Below are 18,279 nucleotides of genomic sequence, written 5' to 3' on the forward strand. Positions count from 1 at the left end.
TTCAATCTTCTCTGGGGTTCATGTGGTTTCTGCAGAGGTGGGCTACTATGGTTTGTCAGTTCACCCACTGCACCAAACCATGGTTTGCACTCCTTCAAAGCATGGTTTCCAGTTTTGTTTCACTGGTCAATTGTAAGTCATATTTCAGATCAATCTCTTCCTTAGCCATGGCTTGCACTGATGGTTGAAGTGAGCTCCTGTAAATCCAGAGGGGTAGGACCTGTTACTGCCACCTTTTCTCCCCTACTCATAGGGCTTAACTGTTTGCTCCCTCTCACACAGAAGTGGATGGTAGAACATAGATGTCATATACAGCAGTGTGCATAGGGTGCCGTAATGGGGTAAAACCTGCCTTCCTCAAGAGATGCTGGAGTTATGTGGGAAGGGGGCTATTGCTCTTACAAGGTCCTCATAGTTAATTAAGACAGCTGCAAGGAGAAGGCCAGTGGAAAACCTGTGCCCCCCCAGAAGTGGTTGAATTCTAAGTCCCATCAGACCTAGAGACAGGATCAGTAGTCACTGACGATGGGAGCTGTGGCCCAATGCAATCTGGCTCAAGTTTCTTTCTGCCACTCCATTTGTTCCATTGTGGTGATACCCAGCTTATCACTTCCTCATGATTCAATACTTAAGGTGCTTAGTTAGTGTGCATTGATGGCTGTGTGTAAAACTGCACACTTAGTAAGTATGATGTTGCAGTGATGTGAAAAACAAGTGATCTTGTCATTCAGTTGCTGCTGCACAAGCGCAGGTCTCCAAAGCCTGAGGACTGTTGTGCAATGAAATGTATTGATCTATACAGCAAAGTTTTTTATTGTGTTTTGCTGCATTGTATTGCATAGGACTCCTCAGAGTATATTTTAAAAATGCACTGACTATGGGACTTAAAAAATTAATCTAGATAAAAAGGACAAGGTTTATAGGCCTAAAGTAGTAAACTCAAGAATGATTTTAGGATGTGATATGTGTGTGTGTATCTGAGATCTAGACAGATGTATAATAAAACAAATATTATGCACACTCTTTGTGGAAGTATGAATACAGTAATGGCACCTCTGTGCAATAGTACCAGAGATTTCTGACATTTAACCACTTGAGTGTGTCTCCTTTTGATAAAGAGCTTTGCTACTGCAAGCTTGATGGAGTGAAATTTAACTTTCGTTTCTTTGCGAACAAGGGAAATCATTTTTGAGAGAAATGGTTCTTGCTATGAACCTCTCATTCATTGTTGCTGGTTGGCTGTATAACACAAAGTTTGTCAAAAGCTTCTTTACTCATCTGGATGAAATGGATTTCTCTCTAGGAAATAAGAGGAGGGGGAATGTCCAATTCGTGTTCTGTTTAGTGAGTACTAAAGTCTTCAGGTGCATTTGTACATGAATATTTCACTCACTGAGAAGTTGCAACGTGGGATTTGTGGTTTTATATATGATTTAACAATTAGGCTGCAGTCCTATTCACACTTATCTGGGATTTAGTTCCATTGAACTCAGTGAAGCTTCTGGGTGTACATGCATAAGCTCTTAATAATTCTGCCAGATGCATATTTAGTTCACAGTTGATCTGAGGAAAGCTTGTGTTCCAAGTGTCTGCCTGTTTGGGTGGCAGGTCTAATTGGAAATCTAGCTTGATGACCTAAGTCTACTTTTTTAGTATCACTTGCCCTGCATATCACAATTACTGGCCAGGTTACAGTGCCTCTGTCCCATTTATTTGTGCCTCTGGAACACAACCAGTGTTCTCTGTCTGGCAGCACAAGGACCGCTGGAGTAGTGGGTGGAAGAACTTAAAGGCTGCACAACAAAGGAATCCAGTGCAACAGCTGTGCTAGCAGAAGCTTTTTGTGCAAGAGACGATTCTTGATGCATGTGCTAAAGTCAGAGCTTTCTACAAACACACATAGGTCCCTCCCTCCACGCATCATCATTATCTTCATAGTTCAAGGGCATACAGCTAGGCAACAGCAGATGAGGGTGCAAAGCAAGGCTGGTGAAGGGTGTGACATGGTGAGAAGGATGGTGCCCTGGGGAGGGGGTGTGACCCAGGGAGAATCCCAAAAGCCAGATACAGAGGCCCTGAGGTCCTGAGGTTCTCCACTTCTATTATACACAATATATTATATTTGTTTGAACTTCAGTTGAGAAGTCCCATTGCTTGTAAAACAGGAATTGCTGAAGTGGGTTGATCTGTTAGGGGTGGGGATTCCTGGAGTGTATTCAGATCTGCTGTGTCCTTCTCCCCTATTTTAAAGACAATATAGGGGCTGGCGCAGCATAACCATGTGGTCTCATTCATGGACAAGAAGCACCTAACCTTTTGTGAGTAAGAGAGAGAGAGAAAGAGAGAGAGAGAGGCACCACTTTCCTTCTTTTACATTGTAGATTAATATTCTTAGTCACAATTTATAAATGGCTTGATCCAGGGTTGAAAAACGTGAGGATTTTGATAGGCTAGATTGGAGTTGTTACCTGAGCCCATTGCACAGCATTCAGAAGCACCAATCAGCTGATGAAGAAGGGAAGCCTAAAAGATAAATTGCTGTGGTCGCTCTTGGAATGTGCTGTGCTATACTGTAGTACAATATGCTTAAAAATGTTTCAGGAGCCCCATGAAAGCAGCACAGGTTTCATTCAGCTAGGATACTGAGCTTGGACATGACATCATTTTAGCACAATGAACCTAGTATAGATCCCGGAAATACGTTCTGAAGTCAGTTGGCTCCATTTTACAGGTGGGAGTTTTGAGATGCACATAACAATGTCATATGAAGGAGTTTCTTACCAGCATATTTTTGTATCAAGGACTGTATGGAAGGGAAGCTGGTTTCCTTCCACCGCGATGGGCCCAGTGAGTCAGACAGCAAAGAATTAGGGTGGCCATTTGCACATTGCCTAAAGCATCACCACAAAAGAAGGGGAAGAGAGCAAAGATTTGCACAAAATTTACATGTGTAAATATTTATGAATAAATGCAAACTTAGAAATAATTTCCATAATTTAAGGCTATGACCAGAGGACAGGAGCTAACTGTTGATGAGAACTTCCAGGGTCCTTATCTTCACTTCTTATGGTCAGTGGTGGCTTATGCCCACCCATTGGGTTTGGTAGGATGCAGGAAGACCAAGAGTAGTTGGAGCCAGAGCCAGTGAAAGGCAGAGCCAACTAATTCCAGTTTTGTCCCCTGATGAGTCCTAGGCAGAGAGGGGCATGGAGCTGACAGGCAGTGCCACACTCTGGACTGGTTGCAAGTAGGAAGGCAGGCGGCTGGGGACAGACTGGGTTTGGTGGGGCAAAGCCTCATGTGCCTCTACTCTTATGGTTCCTATGAGTCTTATGAGACTTATGAGTCATCTAACCTGGTGAGCCTTATTGAGACCTGTTTAGATGGTTAGATGAGAAGAGTGAACCAGCTTTGCCCACCTGGGTTACCTGGGCACAAGCATAGGTGATGGTTGCGGGGAGAGAGTTGGCTTCATACACAGGAATTCTACCTTCTCCACCAGGAAACCAATTCATCTGGGAGCCTGGAGCTGCTCTTCAACACAATGTGTCAGCTCAAGCCTTGAGTTTTCTGGGGGATACCCCGCTTGTGACCCTGCCAGTCTGTTCTGCAATGACAGGGCCTTGTCTGTCATGGCACCCTATTTGTGGAACTCCCTTTCCCTGAAGAAGTGACTATTCCCATTCCTGTGTCATCTGAAGTCACATTTTTTCCTTCTTGCCTCTGTGACAACAATTAATATTTTACTGATTGCTGTATTTAACTTGTTCTGTTGTACTGAATGTTTTGATAATTGAAATATTTTTGCTTGTGAGGTTTGTTTGGTTTGTTTGTTTTTGTTTTTAGTTTTTTAATGGATTGTGATCATTGTGTTCTGTTTGAATGTGTTGTAAACCACCCCTGGGATATTTTGGGATAAAGCTAGCAATTAAATCAATAATGGCTGGGTTGCAATTAAATTAAAAGTTGGCTAACAATTAAATTAATAATGACATGGATCAGAATCTAGAATGCCATCCAGTCACATCCTGAAACAAGGGTTAATGGCTACGAAAATCCCTTTTCTCACCAAAGGTATTGAAGAACCATGGTTATCATGTTTAATCATGAGAGCTGGTGCAATGTGGTGACGAGATTTGTTTGCTTTGCTCCTCATTGCCTGGGGAAGGTTGGGCTGAGAGGTAGCAACTGTCTCAAGGTCACACACTGTAAATTTTGTGGCTAAATGGGGGTCTGAATCCTGCTCTCACCTGTCAAATCCTCATTCAGCTTAGCAGCCCATCCTTCCTCACAGGTCTCTTATGAGGGTGAATCAGAGGAGCCACATACCGCCCTAAACCTTTTGAAAAAAGAGTGAAATCAAAATCTTGTAGGTAGATGAGATTAGAACACTGGGTCATCTAGTAAAGTTGAATATTTGCTCTCTGAAATGGAATGCCACATTCCTAAACCCTATCCCCTGTGCAGACCATCCAAGTGTCCCCATTTTCCAGGGACAGTCCCAGATTTACAGAAGCTGTCCCAGTTTCTGATTTGATCCTGGAATGTCCGCATTTTCTCTGGGAAAATGTTGAACGGTATGGTAGGATGTCCCCATTTTCATCGGAGAAATGTTTGCGGGGTATAGAGTTATCTGACCCCCCCCAAGCCATCTGAAGGCAGCCCTGTATAGAGAAGTTAAAAAAAAAAGATTAATGTTTTATATATGTTGGAAGCTGTCCAGAGTGGCTGCGGCAACTCAGTCAGATGTGCGGGGCGTAAATAGTAAAATTATTATTATGGAATAGAATTTCCCTGTTTTCATTGGAGAAATGTTGGAGGGTATGTCAAAGTTCAGAAAAGCAGATCACCCCCAACACTTGTTTAAGGGCCACTGGCAGAATCGGGTACCGAAAGAGTTAAGGCTGTAGGAGCTGGTTTTGAATACAGCCAAGGCCTCTATGCTATTCAGGACCTTAAAAAATCAATGCAGAGTGCATTACTATGCAAATCCTTTTGACAAAAGAGCTCTGAAAAGTTCATTTTCACTTTTGTTTCAACAGTTCACGACCAGGAAGACCCCCCAAGCGCTCTCTGGGGGTTGCAATACAAGAGAACACGCGCCTCCTGCCCCACGGAGTACCAGGCCTCTTATCACCAGGACTTATCTCCCCAACAGGTAATAAAATCCATTGGATGATCGGCTCTGTCTCTCCGTACTGCACAGCAGTTGAAATAAACTAATATTGATCTAACTGCCTTGTCCTTCAGGGCTTTTCAAGCTTTACCAGAGGTTACGCTATTGGATTTTTTGAGCATTCATGAAAAACCCCGTGTGGTGTTGCTGTGCTGACTAAAACCTAATGGATTTGCGATTTAGTTCTTCATTAATCGTAATTTCCTTAAAGGGAAAGTGCCATTAGATACTTGGCTATATGATACGGGCGGAGGCAAGGGTAGGATGCTGATCTTCAAAAGGCCTCATAGGCTACATGAATACCTTCTCTTATATGTAGTGGGGTGGGCGAAATTATTCTTTCTCCTGCTCTGTCGAAACACATGGAAACCAACCGTCCAGTGCTGGATTACCAAATAGGCAGAGTAGGCACCGGCCTTTTAAATAATATTGGTTTGGTCTTGAAATAAAATTACTATCAAGCTTTCTTAGTTCAAAGGCTATCCCACTTGAGCGTGTACACGAGAAACCTCCAGAAACTAAGCTTTCTGTGAGTTGGTGTGTTCCAAGTTCTTGCCAACTTCGGATTCTAATAGAATATTTGTGAGTACTAGGAGATAATTTGCAAGGGGGGGAGGGGAGAAAGATTTTGACTGCCACAGGGTTAATCCGGTGCTGCAGCCATGATCAAAGAGGACCTTCATGCATGGTGATAGCTGTGGGTAACACCAGTAATGTTTCCTGTGGCAGACCATGCAAGATGTAGAGATCATACACATGTGTACGTAATGCCTTTGAACATCTGGGTAGGCAGTGCTAGGAGAGCTATCACAGAGGTGGGTAACAGGATCCAGCCATGGGCTAAGTTTGACCCGTTTTCTACAATGACAGGCAACCCATTTTTGCTGTCCTGGTTTGAAACCAAACTATGAAGGCAAGCACATTGCCTGGAAAGCCCCGACAAATGGCTGATCATTCGATTGGGTCTTGCAGTGTGCTGTACATGCAGTGCTTCACAAGGCCTGACAGTCAGCTGGTTATTGGTGCTTGTAGGGCACGATGCACAGGGCACTGTAAGATCCAGTGATCAGCTGACATCAGGTAGGGGACAGGCCAGCAGGGCTTAGCCAAAATGCCCTTCCATTAGCTGGCCGCTAATTAATTAGGTCCTGGTCTGGGGGTTCCCCACCACTGGGTGTCATGTACAAGAGGGCAAAGACTTGTTCTTTGTTGCCGCAGAGGGCATGCCTGCATCTACAGGATGGTAGATTTCATTTGAATATTAGGAGATAGCTCAGCACCCATTATGTACTTTGTGTTCAAAACAGCATCATACCACTTCAAGCAGTTGTAACTTCCCCACAAAGAATCCTAAGAACTGTTGTTTGCTACGGGTGCTGAGAGTTGTCAGGAGTCCCCTATTCCCCTCAGAGAGCTACAATTCCCAGAGGGATTGGTCCTTTTTTAACCACTCTGGAACTGTAGCTCTGTGAGAGAAACATCAGTGCAGCTCAGGGATTTCCCACAATTGTAATGTACGGTGTTGTTCGAAGGCAAAGCAAAGGACCTAATACCAAAATGTATACCAGTGCCATTATTGTGACTCAAATAAAATGTCGTGAAATGTTGTGAGCGTGCTTTTGGGCACCCCAAAAGTCTTCTTCAGACTTCGACAAATGCATATCCATCTCAACTTTTACTGGAAGTTACCGTGTGATCAAATTCTCCCTGAGTAGTTTAGATTGATGGTTGAAGATCTCAGGTTTTTGTCTGCAGGGACTTGTGGTATGTTTGTGTACCATTCCAACATACAACATCCCCACCCCCGGATGTAGTATGAAGTCATATAGTCCAGGATCTTGTGATGATTGGTATGTTTGGACTTAAGTAAAGCTTGACAGAGAAACGGGATACCACCATTTTGCCCTGCTTAGAGATCCCACCCCTACTGAGTGATCTGGCTAGGGCCTGTGGACAGAATGCTGAACTATTGGAAGAATTGGACGGACTCAGTTTGACCATTCTCCTTATAAGCTGGGAACATTGGCAGATGTGAAAGAAATGCAAAATCACTTCCAATATGCGTTTATTAAAAGGGCAGAAATCGGGACAGGTTGACAAAGATATTTCACAACTGCCAAGTAATGACTGCTTTAAATTACCCCATGGCTGGCTGCTAATTAAAGGTGCAGGAACACACACACACACACACACACACACACACACACAGAGCTATGGGAAACACTAGCGTTAATGCTGATGTTTATTGCAACAAATGCATGAAACATGGCCATCATATGCATGCTCACCTTTAAACATCTAAGTGTTATGCATAATGGAGGCAGGATTTGGTCAGTATCCCCAAACATATGCTACGTGCCCCAAAGTGGAGATGATTAAAAGCAGCAGCTTCATGTGGCATGCGAGACGACATACCATTTTAGCCATCTATATGATACAAAATGTGAAGCAAACAGTACTCCTTTAAAACGACTGTTTCACCCACTGTCTCTGCGGAGACTTGTTCTCGGTGACAAAAATTCTGCTGCGAATTACTTTGATGTTTGTGGCTAATAAATTAATATGATTAAGTTAATGAGCAGCACAAATGTTGCCAAACTCCACAAAGTCCATCTTTTGATTCCTGCTCTCTACATTTGCAGTCCTGCCTTTCCCCCTGTGGTGAGAGGATCGTTGCTTCCTACGCACTGTCACTGTGATAAATGGCAGATCCCACAGTACCCTGTGTTCCATCTGGTGTGCCCTCAAACTAATCCAAAATGAGAAGTATTTTATACAGATCGCACGCTCATGAGTGATGCCTTGCAGGGATCATAGGAAGATCTGATTATTTTTAGTTTTAAACTTTCCTCTGATAACAAAGTTGTTCAAGAATAGTATCTAGGTCTGCAAGCTGTAATAGTTAAATTGATCAACTGAAGCTAAATTGGAGTGGGCAAATTTTTGATCTGTGGGGCTGTGAGTTAAGGGAATTCACAAGGTATGTTGATTGTACTGCAGCACCTGAAAATACTGCCTTTCTCCCAAGTTTTAAAATATCTCTTTTCTCTCAATACTTCTGTCTCTTTCTTTCTCTCTCTCTCTCTCACCCTCTCCTGTCCCTCCTTCCTTAAACATTTTGTTCCTTTCTTTAAACATCAAGCCTGTGGATTTGTTCTTTTTAACATATTTATTGCAAAACTCCTAATCCTTGAGGTGATTGTTGCTGCTGTTTTTACTTTTAATGTAATTACTGAATAGCTTGTCATAGTGGTTGCTGCTGCTGCTACTGCTTAAGAACCCATGTCATCCATGATGTTACCTGCATGGTGGTAGGTAGCGGGGAGGCTGATTGCATAAGCTGAAACCGATCCCACAACACATCACAAACTATGGCACTGCATGCTTCGTTTGGAACTACAACCGCAGAGTCAAGGTCACCCGAAATCAAGCAGCTTTATCCTCAAAGTATATAGCCACTTGGACACAGCTCTGTAGGCTGCTTCCCTACGGTGGGAGGCAGTAACCTCCAGCCCATCTAAAATAACTCTTCTGGCTGACTACTAGAGGATGCAATGCAAGCTGTGAAATAATCATTCTTTGCAGCCCGCATTGCCTCATGGCAGGTATGATTATGCACGCTAACCAGTGTTTGGTTGGCTTCTGAGCAAGACATGTACAAGTTGTGCTAGAGTCTCTGTCCAGCATTTTTCAGAGCCTCAAGCTCCCCAGAATACAGTGTTGGAGTGAATGCTTTGGAATCATGTCAACTGCTTAGCAAAACCAGGGCTTTGACAGATCATCAGCTTTCTCTGCAGTAAGATACTCCAGAGTCAGAGAAATACCTAAAGGACAAAGAAAAACAGTAATGTTCCCCATAGCTTCTGTGTCCCAGAGCAACCACTGCCTCAAAGACTTGGTTGACACTTGGCATTAGATTTATGGGGACTGGTGCACTTAAGACAGGGTGATATTAAAATTCATTTTGAAAGCATGACAATTGTAATAGTAGTGTTCCATATTATGGAAAGAGATGTGGAAGTTATAGTTTGCTCATTTTTTTATTTATTGTATTTCCAAGGCAGTAGCACTCCTGCTAGTTTGTGGTCTGTTATTGCATTGGGATGTGGGCTCAAGGATTGCCTTGGTATCTAGACTAGAAGCTAAAAGAGAGTCATGTTTTATCATAAAAAATGTTAAGTGGTAATGGCAGCTCTTAGAATAACTTGACTGATAGTGATACCCCCTTTAGTCCATACAACTGAGAGGAACAAAGTAGGCGTTTATTTGCTTTTGACATAAGAAAAGCAAGCCATCATGCTTTTTAAGATGTAGAGAATCCCAAATTAGATAAATATTTGCTTTACAGCATAGCATTTAATGTTATGTTTGCCATAATTTGCTGCTATTTTGACAGGCCACAAATAAGAAGTTAGTCTAACACTCCATAAAAATGCAATAAATTAGATACTACTTCCCCGGGAAATAATTATTCCACGTATTTATGAATTGTGCGGGGATCTGCAGTTTGTATCAGAGCTATTCATTTTCTCAGTCAGACTTAAGTAACCAAAAGATGGAGGTGGTAGGGTTTTTTTTGAATGGGTGGTGGGTTTTGCATCATCCAGATTTTTGTGCATACAGTGGTACCTCTAGTTACGAACTTAATTCATTCTGGAGGTCCGTTCTTAACCTGAAACTGTTCTTAACTAGAGGCATGCTTTCGCTAATGGGGCCTCTTGCTGCAGCTGTGCTGCTGGCACACGATTTCCATTCTCATCCTGGGGCAAAGTTCTCAACTCGAGGTAACTCTTCCAGGTTAGCGGAGTTTGTAACCTGAGGCATTTGTAACTCGAGGTACCACTGGTATTAGAAATGACTCTGAAATCTTGTTCATGGAATAGGATTTTAGAGACCCCAGAGCAAGAATTGGAGGCCATTTTCAGTCCAAGGGCCACATTCTCTTCTAGGTAACCTTCTGGGGGCCACATGCCTGTGGTAGGCGGAGCCAGAGGAAAAAGTGGGGAGAGCAAATAACAGAGCAATTAACCTTTCTATAGTAGGCTAGTTTCTAGAGGTACTCACATGCCCTTCTCTATTCTTCATCCAGGCAAGCAAGAAGGATTATCAGAATTCATTAACGCATACCAGCTAGGCAAAAACATTCAAGGGAAGGTGCAAAAGAGGGCATTGGGAGATGTTCTCTGGGGAGATGGGGTGTGACTGGTAAGGGGTGTTTGGCATGGAGAGGGTCCTGAGAGCCAGATAGAGAGACCTAAGATCTCCCATACCTGGCAGGACCCCTAATCTACTTGTAAGCTCCCTTAGTTTTCTACATTTCCATGTTATAGCCACTTTTGCCTTCTGTGAACACACCTCCTCATATGTAGTAGAGGTTGGCCCATTAGAGGAAATGGGGCACTGTCCCAACAACATCAGCCTCCCTCAACCAGTCCCCTCCTGCCTGCCTTCTTATTTGCAACCAGTCCATTGGCTGACTGGCTGTCAGCGTCCTCCTCCTTAGTCTCTGTGCGTTGCAAGGCACAAGGGCAGCACTGGGCACAAAAATAAGATGCTGGTTGTAATATGTGCCTATTAATATCAGTCACATAAATAAAAGCTGTTATCAAAATATTATATTGCAAACAGGGTTTTAAAAATTTTAATGAATTAACAATTACGAAAATACAACTCAGAGAAACAGACTAGGAAAGAGAGAACAACCTCTTCTGAAAGAACTAGACGATAACCTTTCTGGAATTCTTTAGCATGTTGAAAGAGTATTTTTGCACTGCCTTATTAAATTAGGCAAGGTCACCTTTTCATTTTATTAGCAGATTAGGTTTGCCAGATCGTGGACTTTGATTCTGAAAAAATATGGCTAAATCGTTCAGGAACCTATGTCAAATAGAAAATAGACTGAAACAATGCTGAATCAATTTGAGGTGGCTTAAACCTTTGGTGTTGTTGTTTTTACCAGAGGGTGATTTGTTAAAGCATGGAGACAGTGCTTTAATGTGTGATTATGTAATTCAAGGCTTGATTAGGTGGGCTTTTCAGATAAAGGTGGAAAACAGAAACATAGTTTTGAGTAAGCCTCTTTTCTCATACTGACTACTACCCTCAAAAGCAGAGAGTGATATACATCAATAATAAGCCACGTATGGATGCCTATGAAGCCAAAATGTCATCATTCATAAGAGAGAGATATCATCAGGTTTGGAGGAACCCCAAGATTTGTAGGAATAGGGAAGCCCAGACAGCCCAGTGAGGACCAAAGCTGCTCAGTTGCCATAAAATGCTGAAGACCTGTTGAGAGCGAGCAAGAGATGTACAGTGGTACCTCGGGTTAAGTACTTAATTTGTTCCGGAGGTCTGTTCTTAACCTGAAACTGTTCTTAACCTGAAGCACGACTTTAGCTAATGGGGCCTCCTGCTGCCGCCGCGCTGCCGGAGCCCGATTTCTGTTCTTATCCTGAAGCAAAGTTCTTAACCTGAAGCACTATTTCTGAGTTAGCAGAGTGTGTAACCTGAAGCATATGTAACCTGAAGCGTATGTGTCAGGGGCTCAGGAGCAGAAGCACAGGGGAGAGAGGAAATGGAGAGCGAAGGGGAAGAATCCGAGGGCAGCGTAGGGGAGTATGACAGTGACCCGAGAGATTCCATGAGCTTCTCCAGCGAATCAGAAGATTCCCAGAAGGGGGCGCCGATGGTCAGGGCAAGGGGGGGTCCCAGGGGGGACGCACCAGAAACAAGGGGCCAGCGGGGACTCCCAAAGCAGCAGCGGGGGATCAGGACCAGCTTCCCCACCAGAGCGTAGTGGGGGGGAAGAGTCACATGTGTCAGGACCAGCGTCTCCTCCAGCGGGGAGAGAAGATGAGTCAGGGCTGACCACGCCTCCATCGGAGAGTGGGGGAACGGAGGGGAGGTCAGTTCCAGCTAGCCTCCCCGAAGGGGGAAGCAGTGACAGCAGCAGTGAAACGGTCAGGAGGAAGGTTGCCGGCTGGGCGCGCGTGCCAAGTTCAAATGTACAGGCGCGCGGGACAGCAGGAAACCCGGATTGGGAACCATGTCCTAAAGCCCGCCGGAGGGAGGGGGAAGACTCAGGGGACTCAGCGTCAGAAGAGTCTAGGAAGGGCGAGACCCCGACAGACAGGCGGAACCAGAGGAGGAAAGAGCAAAGGAAGAGGTGGAGCAAGGCTAGAGTCTTAAACTGGTGTCTGGGGGGAGGAGATTCAGACGGAGCTTCAGCGGTCTAGAGTTTGAGACGTAGAGCTGCACGCTGCGGCTGTGGAAGTGAAACTGAATTTCAATAAAGACTTTCGTACTTAACAACGGGCAGCTCTGACAGTATGTAACCCAAGGTACCACTGTACATCATTGGCCACCTCTGGCAGTGTTAAATCTATGCCCCGTTGCTCATTATTTTCATGGTTAAATAGTCTCAATGAATAATAATAATAATAATAATAATAATAATAATAATAATAATAGTTTATTCTTTATACCCTGCCCATCTGGCTGGGTTTCCCCAGCTACTCTGGGCAGCTCACAACAGAATTAATGATGATAATAATAATAAAAAGGTGATAAAACATCAGACATTAAAAACTTCCATAAATAACCTGCCTTTCTTCAACTGTGCAATTCGCATGATAGCACACATAGTTTCAGGTTGTGCTTATATAACTATTTTTGATATGATTCTTAATGTTCTTTTATATGCCAATGGTTATTACTGTTTCCGAAGGGACTCATGGCAAAGGCAGTGGCACTGACAAGTAATATAAACACATAAACCATTAGCAGTGTTTTGTCTAAATAAAAGGTTTTTCATACATTACTAAAATTAAATCATTATCACATAGTAGCATATGAGCACCAACAGATTCTCAGCTGTAGCTAAACAATCTGACTCTTAAATTGGGTCTTGTTGGATCTAGCTGTGTCTTCTCCACCTCAGCCTCTTCAATTAAGTGCCAGAAAGATAATTGCTGGTCCTTATAAAAACAAAACAACAATAATCTATAAAGTAATATGAAGGAGGCAGAGTACTTGCAGAGTCGCCCATTCTCTCCAGCCTTCTTTCCCATCCTTCTTACCAGATCTCTTGTACAAGTTGAAGGGATCTGTTCTGAGCCCCTTACTAAATGGGCAACTTCTCTCTCTTGTCACCATTTTCCTTATTTTTATGAAATAATCTTTAGAATATTATTGAGAAGTGGTCTGTTGGAGCAAGCAGCTAGTTCAGATGAGGAAGGGCCATAGTTTAGTGGCAGAGTGTCTGTCTTGCACGCAGGAAGTCTCCAATATCCTCAGGTTGGGTTGGAAGAGTCTCCAATCCTGACTCATATCCTGGAGAGCTGCTGCCAGCCAGTGCAGACAGTACTGGGTTAGATGGGCCAATGGTCTGACTCGGGCTACAGCTGCCATCGATCCCCTCTAGTTCAGTTCCTCTAGACTGTGACCATCTAAACCAACCTTAAGAGAGCAAAATGCAGTAACTGTCTTCCAGAGAGAAGGTTCATATAGTGGTAAAGAAGCTGTTTCTAATATGCGGGAATGGGCTGTGTTCCACTATCATTTACATCTCAATAGTTCTGCACACATATGCAGCAAAGGTTCCTTTTTTGCAATGCATCGCACACCCTCGGTGCTCAGCCGAGTGCAATTGACTTGGCCTCGGCAATCATGGAGCAGGTGACTCGATTATGCTGAAATCAGGCAGAAAATGTCCTCTTCTGGCTACTCAAGTGAATCAGTCAAATTATCAAGTGGCAAAACCAATCTTAGGCCTTGGGCCATTGAAGCTGCCACTTCCTATAAGTCAAGCCTTCATTTTAGTGTGAAATTGTTTTCTTTCTTTTCTTTAAAAACAAAACAAACCCACTTTCATTTATTATGCTTATTTCAGCTAATCTGTTTAGCAAATATGAATTCATCACCCCCCAGGAGTCACTTCAGATGTACAATCTTCTCTGGAAGCTGTACTGAAATATCAGAGGGCCTGTCGCTGCCAATTTAGTGAGTGTCCAATCTAGGGATGACCTAAATAGGGAGAACAGAATTTCAGCGGTTTGTTTTGGGTTTGGTTCATCTTAGGGCTTTATTTTATTTTATTTGCAAAAGGCTAAAAAACAGAGAGAGGAGATAAGGGGTGAAAATGGTATAATTCCGAGAGGGGGTATACGACAACTCATATTTTATTTATACACAGCTCAATTCTAACAATGCCTACTCAGAAGTAAGTCCGATTGAATTCAGTGAGGCTTACTCCCAGGTAAGTGGGGTTAGGATCGCCAGCCTTATTCAGTTGTCGGCATCTGTATAGTGCTTTCTAGTCAGTGAACTCAAAGCAGCTTGCCGTTTAAATTAATGGCATGCTATCTCATAGATGGGAATCGAAAAGGAAAATAAATAAATGAGTGGAACGATTATGAGAAAAAAGGAACAAAGTGAAGTCTCAGTACCTAAAGAATGATGCATCATTGTGGTGATAGCCCACGTGAATAGGTGAGGAGTCCAATGGCAGTTGGTCATGTCACACCCAGGCCAATGGAGGGGGCTCACTGTCTCTTCTTTGTCCATGATGTAATCATCTCAATAGTTCTTCACACAAGTGGAATAGCTGCTGTGGGTGGCAGTTCTGGGAGGGTGGGAGCAAAACAGCCGCTGGTCCCAGCTAAACATATAGTCTAGGTGCTGCTATTTCACTTGTAACCAGGTGGAGAGGGGAAGCCGAATGCCATGCTACTAGAGCAAGCCTTGCTGTCTCAGCTGCCCCTCTGATGTGGCCAGGTTGAAAGGCTGCTGGTGGAGGGAGGCAGTTCTCACTTTGAAGAACCTTTCTGCTATTAATGGTGGGCTTTTAAGGACTTGTCCTCATGCCTGTAATGTTCATAGTGATGTAGTCAGGGGAGTGAAAGGAATCAGGCATCTTGCAGTGGATCTTAAGCCTAGGATTTAAGGGAGTTTCAGCAAGCCAAGGGAGGTAACTGCAGAGAAACCAACCAGACCAGCAAAGAAATATCTTAACCAAAGATATTCATAGGTCATGTGATACTCTGCGACCCATTAACATACTTCCAGTTTAGACTTGGCACAGCCTTGTCCTCTTACCCCAGCTTGACACAAGCTCACCCTGACAGTTTCTGATGAAGGATGATGGGGGTAGGAATCCAACAACATCTGGAAGACACCACATTGAGGATAGAGGAAAGTTTCAGAAAGGTGAAAAAAGGAGGATGATAGGTTTCAGCTGCTGCACATTAGAACCCAGTGGAAGAGGCCTTTGCTCCTGGTTCAACCACTTGTGGACGCGTCTCTCAAAGCCCCCCACTTCCACTAAACACTTGTTAATCCCATGGCTCTGAGAAGCAAAGGTTGCTGTTCTTGACGTGGGCCAGCCATTGCTCTGAAAGAGCGGGTGTACCTGAAACAGTAATCGTGGCTTTCCACTCTATTATTAAATTAACTGCATAGGGATTGCTCCCCCTCCCCATTTCCTCCTGTGAGTTGATGCATAAATGACATAATTTACCCTCCAATAAATCTAACATCAGATCAGGCCATGGCGCAGTGTACACATACCCAGCAGTCCCATGACAGATTATTTTTGATTGCTTCAGGAGTTTACAACAGCTTGAAACCATTCAAATTTAAAGACATCATTGAAATTTTACAGTGTTCCTAACTCATGCAACAAGCAGACATAGGCCAGCCAGAGGTTTTCTGGAACAGTAGGAGCTGCTGTTAGGCGGTGTCATTCAGGAGAAGGGGTCTGGATCTGTGAGTGTCAGCAATTCCAGATTCTCCTCTAGCAAACCTCAAATTATGCAGTTGGAATACAGTATTCAAATGGGATCTATAAACAATATGTACTTACTGCTCAGAACCACTCTCAGTAGAATAACATTAATAGGGTACCAAAGTCTTACGTTCCAGCTATGCTTTTTCAGCCTAGAGTGGCAAAGTGGCCAACTGCAGGGCACTGAGTGTATAGAGCAGGTCTTAAATAGTAGAATAGCTTACAAGTGGGAACTGCAGCAAACTGTTGCCATATATTAATTTATTTAACAAAATTTATATACCGGATGATTGCAAAACAGCAAGCTCTATGCTGTTTACCACAATATAAAATAAAACATTAAAAATACCTGTAAAAAAATAGTTCAATTGGGTATTTAAAACTATTAAAAAGAAAATCAAAATCAACACTAGCTAAAAAAAAAAGAAATAAAACACCTGTAACTTGGGTGTCTGGGTAGGCATTCTTAAGCCAAAACATTTAAGCAGGGGCCACATTCTCTTCCAGAGGCCACATACTGGTGGTATTTCTGAATCTGTATATTGGCTTTGGCACAAAGAGTTCTTACTAGAGCTGTGTGCAAGAATTCTGGCTTCCCAGAATTCTCCACCCTACCTGTGGAAATGGAGGACAAAGCCATCAATGGGTGAGCCATTGGCTGAGCTGCACCTCCATGGCTGAGCTGTGCCTCCATGGTCAGGGGTAGTATTGCTTCTGAGTGTCAGTTGTTAGAAGCCACAGGAGGGGAGAGTGCTCTTTTGCTCAGGTCCTGCTTAAGAGTTTCCCACAAGCATCTAGTTGGCCAGTGTGAGACCAGGGTGCTGGACTAGATGAGTCATTGGTCTGATCCAGTAGGTTCTTCTTATGCTATTGTGCTGGAGAAACTGGGAAGAGTCATGCTGGTGGAGGAGGAACGTTTTGCCAAAGTTCTTCAGCAGGCAGATAACTTATCCAACCGTTTATTGGAGGTAGGGCTCACCATTAGTAGTGACAGTGGCATAACTTCTTTGTCTCTTTTTTGATGGTATATTTTGGTTGTTTCCCACAGCAAGTGGGAGTAGCAGCAACTTGGTTGGCAACCTGACTGCCATTTTGCATCCTGCACCAGAATGTAGTGTCACCCCAGGGTAATGTGGTGGTGCTGGGCAATGACAACTTATACTAAAAATGTTGGAAAATATTCAGGGAAAACTCTGCAAAGTGGCCTTACTTTTTAAAAGGGGTGGTGGTAGAAGAAAGAAAAAATCTCAGAACCTTTCTAAGAAAAAAAGAAATAGTATTCTGAGAAATTCAGCTCAGCGCTAGAACGTCCCACCATATACCTTATGGGTGGGAAGGCTCTCTAGTCATCTATGAATGAACAAATGTTCCTCCTGCAGGGCCTTCCAGATCTGAAATGCCCACCTCTTCTTGTTCTATCTATATATGGACAAAATGACATAAAAGACAGTGTTCCCATTCAATATTATGTAAAGGCTTTTAACAGTGTTTTTCTTTCCAGATATAAGAACTTTGTTTTTCCCTGATGAAAGCCACATAAAGTTTGCAGAGCTCAAGACCCTTCAAATACAAGGTGTTTACTCCTATTTATATCTTGTGTCACATACATCCCCCCCCCCCCGGAACATAACTTTGCATACATATATTTTGTAAAAAAGCATGTGTGTTTGTATTCCTGCATACGCATATGATTTCTGTCTGATACCCTTGAATTATTCTAACTTGCAACCACTTGAATTTAAAGCTTTGGTGTAGCTGACTTGGCAATCAGTTAAGATGTGAATGAAAAGAAACACTTCTTATACACAATACATCATTAACTTACTGAGGGTTTTTGTTTTTGTTTAAGCATAGCTGTGTTGGTGCATCTGAGAAATTTCAAAACCCATAGGTGGGCAATAACTTTATATTGACCGACCAACTAGAATATCCCAAAATAGTGAACAAGTTCCTCCAGAGCCTCTTAGCTGGCTGGAGGTTAAGCAAAGCAACAGGAGGGATGTGAAGCTGGTATTGTTGAAGCTACAAAATATATATGAATTCATAGTCTTAAGGTGGAGTGTAATAGGAGCTAGACTTACTTGGGCTAGGTTTTTCTAGGTGCTGTGCATGTACCTGAAGATTTGGTGATGGCAGCTAGCTTAAGTATCCAGGTGGGCCATGTCTGTATAATGCCATGGACTGACTTAGGTAGGTTCACACATATGGAGGGCACAAGTAGCCAGCAAGTGGTGCAAGCAATGGAAGGTTGAGGCACTCCTAGAGAGGAGCAGGAGGCCCCATAGATCCAGCTGCAACGTAACCATTGTAAGCTGTC

General features: G+C 43.3%; 1 protein-coding gene across 8 annotated transcripts in view; it reads left to right on the plus strand.

Moving 5' to 3' along the window:
* Positions 1-18,279, plus strand: part of DACH2 (dachshund family transcription factor 2) — a 305,580-nt gene that overhangs the window by 150,034 nt on the left and 137,267 nt on the right. For 5 of the 8 annotated variants that reach the window (XM_053374935.1, XM_053374932.1, XM_053374934.1 and 2 more), the window contains exons 2-3: positions 5,043-5,158; positions 17,464-17,535. In XM_053374935.1, coding sequence (XP_053230910.1) covers positions 5,043-5,158; positions 17,464-17,535 — 188 coding nt within the window. The remainder of the gene's footprint in view (positions 1-5,042; positions 5,159-17,463; positions 17,536-18,279) is intronic. The other 3 variants (XM_053374937.1, XM_053374933.1, XM_053374939.1) reach the window with 1 other exon arrangement.

The sequence above is a fragment of the Podarcis raffonei genome, chromosome Z (assembly GCF_027172205.1).
Source record: "Podarcis raffonei isolate rPodRaf1 chromosome Z, rPodRaf1.pri, whole genome shotgun sequence".
NCBI classification, from domain to species: Eukaryota; Metazoa; Chordata; class Lepidosauria; order Squamata; family Lacertidae; genus Podarcis; species Podarcis raffonei.